The following is a 14,798-nucleotide window of genomic DNA, read 5'->3' as shown; positions in this document are numbered from 1 at the left end:
CCAAGCCCAGAAATTAAGGTGCAGATGGGGCTTCACTCCCACAGCCCCTGTGCTGGACACCTCTCCTGCCCTGGCTCTAGCTGAGTGAGCACACACTCTCACTTTAAATTTCCTTTTTGTCTCTGAAACACAGAGACTTCCTTTTTATGTAGCTCCACTGAGTACTTAATATTTTGGGTTAAACTTCAACCAAAAAAATCATTTAATAGAGCAAGGGGAGCCTGAGTGAGTCCAGCCCACCATGTTGCTGGGACTGGAAAGTAATCCTGGCTGAAGGAGAGTTTTCCAACTGTGCCTCAGATGTTTGCTTACTCCTGCTGTAAGTGTGTACACACTGTGGGCTTACCAAATAGGACTGTGGAGAATTCAGGCCTCTCCACACAGCACAAGGGAAAAGGTGGAAGAAGGCTTGTAAAAGCATTTGCCGTAAGGGAACTGTGATGTCATGGGTGTATGGCTGGAAAACAATCCCTCTGCCAGTGCACATCCTATACTCAACCATCATCTGCATGTGCCTACTCCACACGCCTGCAGTGTGCCTCCTGCCTTAGCTGAGTATTGCTGTCTTCGTGGTGGGAGCTGGCATCACCTAGTTCCTAATTCCTTCTGTGTTTTACTTTCACAGGCTGGTGGTTTGATGCATGTGGTCCTTCCAACTTGAACGGAATGTACTATCCACAAAGGCAGAACACAAATAAGTTCAACGGCATTAAATGGTACTACTGGAAAGGCTCAGGCTATTCGCTCAAGGCCACAACCATGATGATCCGACCAGCAGATTTCTGAACACCCCAGTCCACCTGAGGAACTGTTTCGAACTATTTTCAAAGACTTAAGCCCAATGCACTGAAAGTCACGGCTGCGCACTGTGTCCTCTTCCACCACAGAGGGCGTGTGCTCGGTGCTGACGGGACCCACATGCTCCAGATTAGAGCCTGTAAACTTTATCACTTAAACTTGCATCACTTAACGGACCAAAGCAAGACCCTAAACATCCATAATTGTGATTAGACAGAACACCTATGCAAAGATGAACCCGAGGCTGAGAATCAGACTGACAGTTTACAGACGCTGCTGTCACAACCAAGAATGTTATGTGCAAGTTTATCAGTAAATAACTGGAAAACAGAACACTTACGTTATACAATACAGATCATCTTGGAACTGCATTCTTCTGAGCACTGTTTATACACTGTGTAAATACCCATATGTCCTGAATTCACCATCACTATCACAATTAAAAGGAAGAAAAAAACTCTCTAAGCCATAAAAAGACATATTCAGGGATATTCTGAGAAGGGGTTACTAGAAGTTTAATATTTGGAAAAACAGTTTGTGCATTTTTACTCCATCTCTTAGGTGCTTTAAATTTTTATTTCAAAAACAGCGTATTTACATTTATGTTGACAGCTTAGTTTTAAGTTAATGCTCAAATACATATTTCAAGTTTATATGGTAGACACTTCCAGAATCTCTGAAATTATCAACAGAAACATGCCATTTTAGTTTATATGCAGACCGTACTATTTTTTTCTGCCTGATTGTTAAATATGAAGGTATTTTTAGTAATTAAATATAACTTATTAGGGGATATGCCTATGTTTAACTTTTATGATAATATTTACAATTTTATAATTTGTGTCTGAAAGACCTAATTGTGCCTTGTGATAAGGAAAGTTCTTATTTTTAATGATGAGGAAAATTATACATTTCATTCTATGACAAAGAAACTTTACTGTCTTCTCACTATTCTAAAACAGAGGTCTGTTTTCTTTTCTAGTAAGATATATTTTTATAGAACTAGACTACAATTTAATTTCTGGTTGAGAAAAGCCTTCTATTTAAGAAATTTACAAAGCTACATGTCTCAAGATTCACCCTTATATTTACTTAAGGAAAAAAATAATTGACACTAGTAAGTTTTTTTATGTCAATCAGCAAACTGAAAAAAAAAAGGGTTTCAAAGTGCAAAAACAAAATCTGATGTTCATAATATATTTAAATATTTACCGAAAATTTGAGAACACAGGGCTGGGCGCACTGGCTCACACCTGTAATCCCAGTACATTGGTAGGCAAGGTGGGCAGATCACCTGAGGTCAGGAGTTCAAGACCAGCCTGGACAACATGGTGAAATCCTGTCTCTACTAAATAACACAAAAATTAGCCAGGCGTGGTGGCGGGCACCTCTAATCCCAGCTACTCAGGAGGCTGAGGCAGGGAGAATTGCTTGCACCCGGGAGGTGGAGGTTGCAGTGAGCCAAGATCGCACCACTGCACTCCAGCCAGGGCAACAGAGCAAGACTCCATCTCAAAAAAAAAAAAAAAAAAAAAAAGAAAGAAAAGAAAATTTGAGAACACAGCTTTATACTCGGGACTATAAAACCATAAACTCCTGGAGTTTTAACTCCTTTTGAAATTTTCATAGTACAATTAATACTAATGAACATTTGTGTAAAGCTTTATAATTAAAAGGCAATTTCTCATATATTCTTTTCTGAATCATTTGCAAGGAAGTTCAGAGTCCAGTCTGTAACTAGCATCTACTATATGTCTGTCTTTACCTTAAAGTGTTCTACCATTATTTTTTCTTTATTCCATTTTAAAATCTAATTTATTTTACCCCAACTTCTCCCCACCACTTGACGTAGTTTTAGAACACACAGGTGTTGCTACATATTTGGAGTCGATGATGGACTCTGGCAAAGTCAAGGGTCTGTTTTATTTCCACCAAGGCGCACTTTTCCAACAACTATTTAACTAGTCAAGAACCTCACTATCTTAGAACTGTATCTACTTTATATTTAAGAAGGTTTTATCAATTCAACAACGGTATCATGGCCTTGTATCAAGTTGAAAAACAACTGAAAATAAGAAAATTTCACAGCCTCGAAAGACAACAACAAGTTTCTAGGATATCTCAATGACAAGAGTGATGGATACTTAGGCAGGGAAACGCTAATGCAGGAAAAACTGGCAACAACACAATTTATATCAATTCTCTTTGTAGGCAGGTGATAAAAAAATTCAAGGACAAATCTCATTATGTCATTGTGCATCATATATAATCTCTTATGAGCGAGAATGGGGGGAATTTGTGTTTTTACTGTACACTTCAATTCCTTACACGGTAGTTCAAACAAACAGTTTTGCTGAGAGGAACTTTTGTCTCTCCTTAAGAAAACGTTTATAAAGCTGAAAGGAAATCAAACAGTAATCTTAAAAATGAAAACAAAACAACCCAACAACCTAGATAACTACAGTGATCAGGGAGCACTGTTCAACTCCTTGTTATGTTTTAGTCATATGGCCTACTCAAACAGCTAAATAACAATACCGGTGGCAGATAAAAATCACCATTTATCTTTCAGCTATTAATCTTTTGAATGAATAAACTGTCACAAACAAATTAACATTTTTGAACATGAAAGGCAACTTCTGCACAATCCTGTATCCAAGCAAACTTTAAATTATCCACTTAATTATTACTTAATCTTAAAAAAAATTAGAACCCAGAACTTTTCAATGAAGCATTTGAAAGTTGAAGTGGAATTTAGGACAGCCATAAAAATATAAATACTGTTATCACAGCACCAGCAAGCCATAATCTTTATACCTATCAGTTCTATTTCTATTAACAGTAAAAACATTAAGCAAGATATAAGACTACCTGCCCAAGAATTCAGTCTTTTTTCATTTTTGTTTTTCTCAGTTCTGAGGACGTTAATCGTCAAATTTTCTTTGGACTGCATTCCTCACTACTTTTTGCAGAATGGTCTCACGTTCTCACATTTGTTCTCACGAATAAATTGATAAAAGGTGTTAAGTTCTGTGAATGTCCTTTTAATTATGGGCATAATTGTGCTTGACTGGATAAAAACTTAAGTCCACCCTTACGTTTATAATAATTTCTTGAGAACAGCAAACTGCATTTACCATCGTAAAACAACATCTGACTTACGGGAGCTGCAGGGAAGTGGTGAGACAGTTCGAACGGCTCCTCAGAAATCCAGTGACCCAATTCTAAAGACCATAGCACCTGCAAGTGACACAACAAGCAGATTTATTATACATTTATTAGGCTTAGCAGGCAATAAACCAAGAGTCACTTTGAAGACACAGCTAAAAGTGATACACTCCGCAGATCTGAAATAGATGTGTTCTCAGACAACAAAGTCCCTTCAGAATCTTCATGTTGCATAGATGTTATGAATATTAATAAAAAGTTGATTGAGAAAAAGTCTCACGATAACAAGAAATCTGAGTCATTATTCTCATGAGGTCAGATATTTAAATATTATCCTGTTTTTACACATGAAATATTATATATATATATATTTTTAATTCCAAGTTTCTAATTTGTGAAGTTTTATAAACAATCCTCTGTAAATATTCCAGACTTTTATTAATTAAAACAGTGAATTAAAAGAAGATGGATCACAAGCCTAAATTCAAAAGCAATCCCTTTGGCTTGCGACTTTGTTTCTAACATTGGCTAATATTTTCAGAAGTCCCCGGAATACACTTGAAATTCCTTCCCAGATTTTGGAAGAGTAAAATGTCCCATAAACAAGCTTTCATCATCATCATTTTCATCATCATTATCCTCTTAGTATTTGAATCCCCACACGGTAAAATGATCAATACAATCTTTTCCTTTTTAATTCAGTAATATTTGAGGTTCTGCAGCCGTCTCTACTCCAGGACCAAACTCCCTGAAAATCTGTCTCCATACACCAGAAGTTTAGAGCTAAAATAACAAAGCTGGATTATACAATTCATGTTTATTTTATTTATTTATTTATTTATTTTATTTATTTATTTTTTGAGACAAACTCTCACTCTGTCATCCAGGCTGGAGTGCAGTGGTGCAATCTCAGCTCACTGCAATCTCCACCTCCCAGGTTCAAGCAATTCTCCTGCCTCAGCCTCTTGAGTAGCTGGGACCACAGGCACCCACCACCACACCTGGCTAATTTTTTTTGTATTTGTAGTAGAGATCGGGTTTCACCGTGTTGGCCAGGCTGGTCTCGAACTTCTGGCCTGAAGTGATCTGCTGACCTCAGCCTCAATGCATGTTATTTAAGGAGATATACTAACAATATGTGAGGCTCCCCACAAACTCATATAATTAGACCAGAAAATAAAAGGTTAAAATCAGGTTCATTTCAGACAAGAGGCAACGTAAAAGAATAGTACAGTGAGAAATACAACGTACCAGTGACAGAAGCCAGGAACCAGCCTTAAAAATGCGTGCGGCATTCAAGTTCAAATATAATCCACATTAAAAAGTCAACTGAATTTAAACAATCTCATGGAGAAAATTTATGTCCTCTAAATTTAGCCGTTTCTAAATGTTAAGAAAATAAAACCATAAGAAGCTAAAGTAGAGTTCTGGTCAGTAAATTAATTAATTTACATAGGCATCCCAGGAATTAATATTGCATAGAGATAGGAGAAAACACTAATTCAGTTGTATTAAAACCATCAAATCAGAAATACAGTGTAAACATTTTGCTCTAGTAGTTTCATTGGCCGAACACATCTTTACCTTAATAGAGTGTTCAAAATAGTGAAAATCTACTTTGAAAGAGCACAGGTAAGGCTGTAAGCAAACTTAAAAACAAAAGGTTGGCCCAACATATTTCTTATAAGAAGGGCAGAGTGAATTCAGCATCCGCTGCAACAGGAATTCAGCATCTTGTAGGTGACACATTACATAATGAAAATAGTGTTTTTTACATTTTAATATTATCATTCATAAGACCAAAACCTTGCTGATGAATTTAAATAGGAACTGCATCTGTGAATAGAAACTGCTTTATATCTTCCTTTCTGATTTCTATGCACATTTTATTTCCCCCCTTATTGCACTGGATGGCACTTCCTGTTCAAGGCAGGGAAGGAGCAGTGAGAGCATTGAGAGTTCTTTGAACAAATTTGTAAGGCAGACTTCTTCAGTTTATTGTGGTATAGGACATCATAAAAACCTTAAGTGTTCAACTTAATGTACCTATGTTCAAATCAATGTATCTATTATCTTAATGTGTCTATGTTCAAATTAATCTATAGAAAGCACAAGTTTTTTTCTGTATTTATATTTTTAAAGCCACTTTAGCTTCATAGCAAAATTAAGAGAAAGGTACAGAGAGCTCCCATACACCTCCTGCCGCCACATATGCATTTCGACGTCTCCCACTGGAGTGCTACATGTGTTGTACCCAGTCATCCTGTGTTCACACATCATTATCACCCAAAGTCCACAGTTTACATTACAGTTCCTTATAAGTGAAAAGCATATATTATGATGGAGTACTGGTGCTGGTCAGTGGTTGCAGCGCTTCCCTAAGCTGTTTTCAACTTCCTTTTCTTTTTTTTTTAGACAGTCTTCCTCTGTCGCCCAGGCTGGAGTACGGTGGTGTAATCTTGGCTCACTGCAGCATCGTCTCCCAGGTTCAGGTGATTCTCCTGCCTCAGCCTCCTGTGTAGCTGAGACTACAGGCGCACATCCCAATGCCTGGTTAATTTTTTTCTTTTTTCTTTTTTTTGTTTTTTTGGTAGAGATGGGGTTTCACAGTGTTGGTCAGGCTGGTCACGAACTCATGACCTCAAGTGATCCACCTGCTTCGGCCTCTCAACGTGTTGGGATTATAGGTGTGACCCACCGCACCCAGCCCTCTCAACTTTTTATTTCTCAAAGAATAATTACAAATTTATGAGTGATTAAAAGGATTATAGCTAAATATCGGTAAACATTACATTTCCAAGCAGGACCAATCGAATTAATTTTTATTCATTAATTAGCTTACTAGTATTTTCTTAACTGCCTAAGAAATTTTCTTCAGCTAAGAACAAAATTTATTCACAAAGTATTTCATAAGCAAAAACACTGAAGAAGGTACTCAATTTTTAACTTCTCAAAAAAAATTTAAAGAGGGAAAACAATAAGCAATTATTTCAATGTATAAGTGATGAGAGAAAACTGGGGGTGGGGTGGGGAAGGCAATCTGTAAGAGGGATTTTAAGTTGGGCTTGAAAACATGACTCCATTTAATAATGACTCCCTACTGGGATGGAAAATACAACTGTAACATGAAGCTGGTTTAACTCACTGGAAAGCATTAATGATTGTGTTGAAAACATTTATTAACATTCACAATTTTTGATAGGCAACATTACTGTTAGTCATAACACTAAATTTATTCCAAATTTCTAAATAGCCAGCCTTATCCAAGCATACCGCCCACCATAGCTTACCACCCACCATACTGTGAAATTCAACTGCAGTTGTGGTACTAAGAATACCTGTGGGAATGTAACTGGAAAGGAAAAAGGCGGGGGAAGGGGGGCGGGGGGGCTTCCGTGTGGCGAAAGTCAACAATATTCTTTGCATACAAAAGACTCCACATCGTGTAAAACAGGGGTCCTGGTACCAATCTGTGGCCTATTAGGAACGCGGCCACACAGCAGGAGGTGAGTGGTGGGTGAACCAGTGAAGGAAGCTTCATCTGTATTTACAGCTACTTCCCATTGCTTTAATTACCACCTGAGCTCCACCTCCTGTCAGATCAGCAGTGGCATTACATTCTCATAGAAGTGCGAACCCTATTGTGAACTGTGCAGGTGAGGCATCTAGGTTGCATGCTCCTTATGAGAATCTAATGCCTGATGATCTGTCACTGTCTCTCATCACCCCCCGATGGGACTGTCTAGTTGCAGAAAACAAGCTCAGGGCTCCCACTGATTTTACATTACAGTGAGTTGTATAATTATTTCATTATATATTACAATGTAATAATAATAGAAATAAAGTGTACAATAAGTGTAATGTGCTTGAATCATCCCAAAACCATTCCTCCCTCACCCTACCAACCCCCCAGTCCCTGGAAAAATTGTCTTTCACAAAACTGGTCCTTGGTGCCAAAAAGGTTGGAGACTGCTGGTATAAAATACCACTGATTAATTAAAAATCAAATCTGATAGTTAGAAACTTGTCCCACAGTCGTAAGCCATAGGAATGTAGTTGATTTCAAACAGTTCAAAAGTATGTTTTACATTCCACTTTACTGGATGATACTTTAGGAGTAAAGTTAGACACATCTTTACTTTAATCACTGAAAGTGATTGGAGTGTTTTTGCCACTATCTCCTCCATCCACCCTTCACTCCACCAACTGTGGTAAAAAGTGTGGTTGTAGGTGTTTATGGAAGGTGTAGAAACACATTATTTATTATAAGAGTAACAAAAGTAATAATTATTAACTTTTTACTAATTTAAGCTGACAAAATTATAAAAATCAAATTACAAAGATTTTTCTCATCAGATTTTATAGATCCTTTGTCTTAGTAGTTAGGGCAATTGATTTTCTCAAACAACATTTATGAGAGTTTGCTAGTTTGTATGCTGTTTTGGATTTTTCTAAAGAAAGAAGAAGATTTGGGATTCTTCCCCAACTAGACACTGTAACATACTGGTTAAAAGCACAGAATTCAACAACTGGGTTTAAACCAATGTCCATCTTTTTACAGATTTATGACAAGGGGCAGGTTAGTGTTTCTGCCACATGAAGACATTATGCATCATTATTAACTAAAAAAACACCCATGTAGTTAATGAAATAGTGTAGCAATGAAGTTATTTCTAGGTTATACTGAACTTCAGGAGAAAAAATTGGGGATGTCAATAGTATAATTTTTAACAACAAAATAATAGGGTACTTATGTCCAAAGCATTTTCAAGCCAGAAAATAAAGGTCTAGTCTTCCAAAGAGACCAGCTTGAACTGGCAAAATTTCAAGCCAATAATATCTGTTCCAAAATAAGCTATTCTTCTGTATTCCCAACACATCTCATAACATCAAGAAATGCTTCCTATAATTCCATAAAGTTCTTTTAAAAATACAAACCTATTCAGTAGTTGTAGTGGTGCCTTAAAGCAATTTTCCATATATGACTTTTTTTAAGTGAGGTGAAATTGGCATAATATACAATTAACCATTTTAAAGTGTGCAATTCAATGGCATTTTATATCATGATGCTATGCAACCAGCACCTCTTTCTAGTTTCAAAATGCTTTCATCACCCCAGAAAAACATCCTGTACCTGTTAAGTAATCACTCCCCATCCCTCTCTCCCCTCCATCCCTGGTAACTTCTAATTAGTTTTCTATTCTATGGATTTACCTATTCTGGATATACTGTCTGAAAGGAATTATACAACATGCGCTTTTTGTGTCTGGCTCCTTTCACTCAGTGTGTTCAACGTTCATCCAAGTTATACTTTTAATGAAGGCTAGTGACCAGCGTCAAAAATGCTTGTTGAATAAGAACAATATTTAATATTGATGGAGTGTTTACTGAGTACTTTATTTAGGAGATCTTTCCATTCTTTTACAGATAAAGAAACTGCCTTACCCAAGGTTACACAGCTATGGTGTAGCAAGGTTAGCAGTGAAATCCACTGCCTTATCCATTAATCTTTTCAAAACACACAGGCCATCAGAGAATGCCCATATCAAGGTTTACAGCTATAGAAGATAAAAAATACTCTCTAGGCTATCTTTGGAAGTAGATGCTAGAAAGAATGTGGGCCATAAATTGAGGAAGAGCTGAATTCAAATTCAAAATTCACCATTTCTGGCAGGGTGCAGTGGCTCACATCTGTAATCCCAGTTCTTTGGGAGGCCAAGGTGGGCGGATCGCTTGAGGTCAGGAGTTTGAGACCAGCCTGGCCAACACGGTGAAACTCTGTCTCTACAAAAAATAAAAATTAGCCAGGTGTGGTGGCATGAACCTGTAATCCCAGCTACTCAAGAGGCTGAGGCACAAGAATTGCTTGAGCCTGGGAGACAGACGTTGCAGTGAGCCAAGATCGTGCCACTGCACTCCAGCCTGGGCAACAGAGCGAAACTCTGTCTCAAAAAAAAAAAAAAAAAAAAAAAATTTACTATTTCCAAGCACTATGACCATGAGCAATTTACTGAAAGTGTTCAAGCCACAGTTTCCACAGAGGATTACTGTCTTGACTAACAGCTTGACGATGTGTAAAACACTGACAAAGTAGCTCCGCATCTCTCAATGTTCCATGTGACTAACACCATTGGGACGCTGTCTCATCTCCACCCCCGAATACGACAGAGATACCCGGTCATATTTTGTATCCTGGGGACCTAATGCTGGGTCACAGGACTAGCAGCCTGGACCTCACTTGAAGCCTGAGCAGACCCAGACGCACTGAACCAGGATCTGCACTTCAGTAACATCCCCCAGGTGATCCACACATTAGTAAGGTTTTGAAAAGCACTGCTCTAACTGTCTCATAAAGAAAGGGGCAGGAAGCTAAATATCTAAAACAGCCTATTCAACCAAGAAAGGGAAGATAAGCAATAAACTATATACTAAAAGTATATAGTTAAGAACCCATTTCCCTTTTAGAAGACATTGACCGATAGAGACTGAATTCCAGGTGGTGAGAGGGAAAACAAGCTGCATGTTGACCTAGGCTTGAATATTCTTACGAAAAAGCTCACCTCAATTGAACACAAACATTTAAGTTCAATTTATTCTCCTTGCATTCTACCTAATCCTTTCCAGTTTTCAGAAATGAAAATGGGTGATTCTTGATGTTAAGGCTTAACTGCTCAGTAATATTCACTTTATAAATACAGCTAAGCAATGACCAGGAAAACCCAGCATGTCACCACTGTACTCACATGTGAAGTCCAAACATCTTTATAAATAACTAAGTGCGTACTTCTCTTATCAAAAGGAAAACAAAGAAATAAATATAACAAATTCCAATGTAACTAAAATAAACAGCAGAAACATCACTTCACTGTATGAAAACACAGCAGAAATTATTACCAACACAGACAATAAACCAAATATTATGGCTACTAAGAGCAATCACTATTTTTTGTTCATCTTCCCGTGAGTTTGAATTACAAAGTTGTTTTTCTTAAATGAATATCAGGTCATCTTATATTAATGAATTTTAACAAGAAACACATTAACTACATGGGTAATATGCAATTTAGGCTGATGCATAATTTTTATGTGCTATTTTTAACTCATCGGGGCAAGAAAAAATTCTGAGATTTAAAAAAAATTAAAAAAAGGTCATTCATCTACTCATTTATTCATTCAATAAATAAGGACTGAGTTCCGTGTCCAATCCGAGGTCCTGGGGCTATGTAAGCAAACAGGCACATTCTCTGCACTCGAAGGACATTGATAACTAACCAGTGTCCACTAAAGAGGACACTTTCATTTTTAAAACCTTCTTCCTTGTGCCAGGGAGAGTATGGCCGTCTCTAAAATACTATCAAAACTAGTGTTTACAATTTTACACTTGAAATAAATGATCTACTACAATAAACTGTAAACAGAATATTAAAAATACATAAAAAGAAAAAATATGGTGAATAATAGTATTTGTGTATATTCTTTCTTATTTTGTTGTTACCTAGCAAAACTAAAGTCAAAAGAAACTGCAGGGCCAGGCATGGTGGCTTAGGCCTGTAATCCCAGCACTTTGGGAGGCCGAGGCGGGGGGTATTGCCTGAGCTCAGGAGTTCGATTCCAGCCAGGGCAACATGGTGAAACCCCGTCTTTATTAAAATACAAAAAATTAGCCAGGCATGGCAGCCTGCACCTCTAATCCCAGCCACTCCCAGCTACTCAGGAGGCTGAGGCAGGAGAATCACCGGAACCCGGGAGGTGGAGGTTGCAGTGAGCCGAGATCACACCACTGCCCTCCAGAATGGGTGACAGAGTAAGACTCCGTCTACAAAAAAGAAAAAAAAAGAAAAAAAACGAAGAAAGAAATTGCATAACATTCATTGGAGATTCAGTGGAGATGTGTCTCCTCTGCCTTTAGGGAACTATCCAGTGGTGTGTGTTGACAGAATTTGAATTTGTGACCCCATCCAAATCGCAGGTTGAATTGTAATCACCAGTGTTGAAGGTGGGGCTCGGTGGGAGGTGACTGGATCCAGGAAGCACAGTTCTCATGAATGGTTCAGCCTCATCCCACCTTGGTACTGAATAGTGAATGAGTTCTCAAGAGATCTGGTTGTCTAAAAGTGTGTAGCACCACTGCGCCCTTTCCTCCTGCTCGGCCCATGGAAGATGGGGCCACTTCCCGGCTTCGCTTTCTGCAATGATGGAAACTTTCCCGAAGCCTCCCCAGAAGCCACTATGCTTCCTGTACAGCTTGCAGAAGCGTGAGCCAATGAAACCTCTTTTCTCCATAAATTACCTAGGCTCGGGTATTTCTTTATTCTGATGCATAGTTTTTATGTGATATTTTTAACTCATCAGGGGCAAGAAGAAATTCTGAGATTTAAAAAAAAAAAAAAAAAAACAGGTCATTCATCTGCTCGGTGTGAGAAAAGACCAATACATGTGTGGCATAGCAAATCGTGGGCAGCCTGCAGAAGAAGAGTGGGACCACGTTAAGGGCAAAAGCACTTGACTCTGCCATAGCCTCCCTAGAGCCACGTACCAGGAAGTAGACAATAGTATTTACATGGCAAAGCACAGTATGCAGTCTCTGTACTACCCAAGAGTACAATAATTTAACAATAATCCTTATCAGTTAATCAATTAAATTAATTACTTAACTCAATCAATAATTCAATAATGAAAGATTATTAATTTTATAATATTAAATAATTGTTATAATATTAATATTTATTTGATAATTTAATATAAAATATTTAATTTTTAAAAAATTTTAAATTTTAATATTCTAAAAATTTAATATTAACTATTTAATATTAATATTATTAAATAATTGTTATTAATGATGAATAGCATAGAAATATGCTATTTCTATAGCATAGAAAACCTTGGCAATAACATGCAGGACATAGGCATGGACAAGGACTTCATGTCTAAAACACCAAATGCAATGGCAACAAAAGCCAAAATTGATAAATGGGATCTAATTAAACTAAAGAGCTTCTGCACAGCAAAAGAAACTACCATCAGAGTGAACAGGCAACCTACAGAATGGGAGAAAATTTTTGCAATCTACTCATCTGACAAAGGGCTAATATCCAGAATCTACAATGAACTCAAACAAATTTACAAGAAAAAAAAACCCCATCAACAAGTGGGTGAAGGATATGAACAGATACTTCTCAAAAGAAGACATTTATGCAGCCAACAGACACATGAAAAAATGCGCATCATCACTGGCCATCAGAGAAATGCAAATTAAAACCACAATGAGATACCATCACACACCAGTTAGAATGGCGATCATTAAAAAGTCAGGAAACAACACGTGCTGGAGAGGATGTGGAGAAATAGGAACACTTTTACATTGTTAGTGGGACTGTAAACTAGTTCAACCATTGTGGAAGTCAGTGTGGCGATTCCTCAGCAGTCTAGAACTAGAAATACCATTTGACCCAGCCATCCCATTACTGGGTATATACCCAAGGGATTATAAATCATGCTGCTATATAAAGACACAGGCACATGTATGTTTACTGCGGCACTATTTACAATAGCAAAGACTTGGAACCAACCCAAATGTCCAACAACGATAGACTGGATTAAGAAAATGTGGCACATATACACCATGGACTACTATGCAGCCATAAAATATGATGAGTTCATGTCCTTTGTAGGGACATGGATGAAGCTGGAAACCATCATTCTCAGCAAACTATCGCAAGGACAAAAACACCAAACACCGCATGTTCTCACTCATAGGTGGGAATTGAACAATGAGAAGACATGGACACAGGAAGGGGAACATCACACACCAGGGCCTGTTGTGGGGTCGGGGGAGTGGGGAGGGACAGCATTAGGAGATATAACTAATGCTAAATGACGAGTTAATGGGTGCAGCACACCAGCATGGCACATGTATACATATGTAACAAACCTGCATGTTGTGCACATGTACCCTAGAACTTAAAGTATAATAAAAAAAAAAGAATACTAGAAAAAAAAATACATGTTCTGAGCAATGCTTTTAAAGCTAATTGTCCTTCTGTCCTAATAATAATCTTTAGCAGCTAAAAAAAAAAAAAAAAAAAAGAAACCATAGACTCTACTTCTGTTTATCGAAGTAAGTGGTAGGTGTATTCTCCATAAGTGAGACATTATTCTGGAATTGTGTAAATTATTCACCAAACATTGCAAAGCACTCTGACTTCTCAGAAATACTTTAATTGTATGGCAAAAAAATTAAATTGTCTTTTCAACTGACTCATGATCTCAATTTAATTGTAGGTTTATTTGCTAGGAGAGATTTTAAGAAATGTATGACACTATTTGGTATGTGGCCACCTTTTTGCCATACTACTTTGAAAGTTTAATAAAACCAATGCTTCAATAAGTAAAAAAAAATTTTTTAAAGAAATTTTATTTTAAAAATTTTAAATTTTAATATTCTAAAATTTTAATATTAAGTATTTAATATTAATATTAAATAATTGTTATTAATGATTAATAGCATTATTAATTATTGATATTATATTATTAATATATACAATGCTTGTTAAATTATTAACTTAGGCACAACTTTAATATTCTGGCAGAGAAACTTTCTTTCAGAAACAAGAACCCAAGAAAAAGAACTAAAAAATAGCTCTATTATGAACCTATGGCAAGCTGTTACTCTAGCTGGCAAAACCGCATTACATAATTCTCATTCTCTGGTTCAGGACAGCCTAACAAATTTTCTGTATGAGATTTTCCTATGAAATTCATTTCATTTGGAATTCCTATTCAATTCATTGGATATTAATTTTAGGAGAAGGGCATTAGGTGGATCATACATC

The 14,798-nt window shown here is 37.1% G+C and overlaps 2 protein-coding genes across 16 annotated transcripts in view; one reads left to right on the top strand and one right to left on the bottom strand.

Moving 5' to 3' along the window:
* ANGPT2 (angiopoietin 2) overlaps nucleotides 1-12,581 on the top strand; it is an 86,071-nt gene extending 73,490 nt beyond the window's left edge. For 3 of the 4 annotated variants that reach the window (XM_055107258.2, XM_008970138.5, XM_003805351.7), the window contains one exon: nucleotides 626-12,580. In XM_055107258.2, coding sequence (XP_054963233.1) covers nucleotides 626-786 — 161 coding nt within the window. In that variant the 3' untranslated portion in view covers nucleotides 787-12,580. Of the gene's footprint in view, nucleotides 1-625 lie in introns of all 4 variants that reach the window. The other variant, XM_003805352.6, reaches the window with a different exon arrangement.
* Nucleotides 1-14,798, bottom strand: part of MCPH1 (microcephalin 1) — a 270,092-nt gene that overhangs the window by 166,846 nt on the left and 88,448 nt on the right. For all 12 annotated transcript variants that reach the window (XR_010112893.1, XM_055107253.2, XM_034965554.3 and 9 more), the window contains one exon: nucleotides 3,961-4,038. Coding sequence is in view for 11 of the 12 variants with exons in the window: in XM_055107253.2 (XP_054963228.2) it covers nucleotides 3,961-4,038 (78 nt within the window). In the remaining variant the exon portion in view is untranslated. The remainder of the gene's footprint in view (nucleotides 1-3,960; nucleotides 4,039-14,798) is intronic.

The sequence above is a fragment of the Pan paniscus genome, chromosome 7 (assembly GCF_029289425.2).
Source record: "Pan paniscus chromosome 7, NHGRI_mPanPan1-v2.0_pri, whole genome shotgun sequence".
Taxonomy (NCBI): domain Eukaryota; kingdom Metazoa; phylum Chordata; class Mammalia; order Primates; family Hominidae; genus Pan; species Pan paniscus.
The sequence above is the reverse complement of the archived record's forward strand: the minus strand, read 5'-3'. Positions and strand labels throughout refer to the sequence as shown.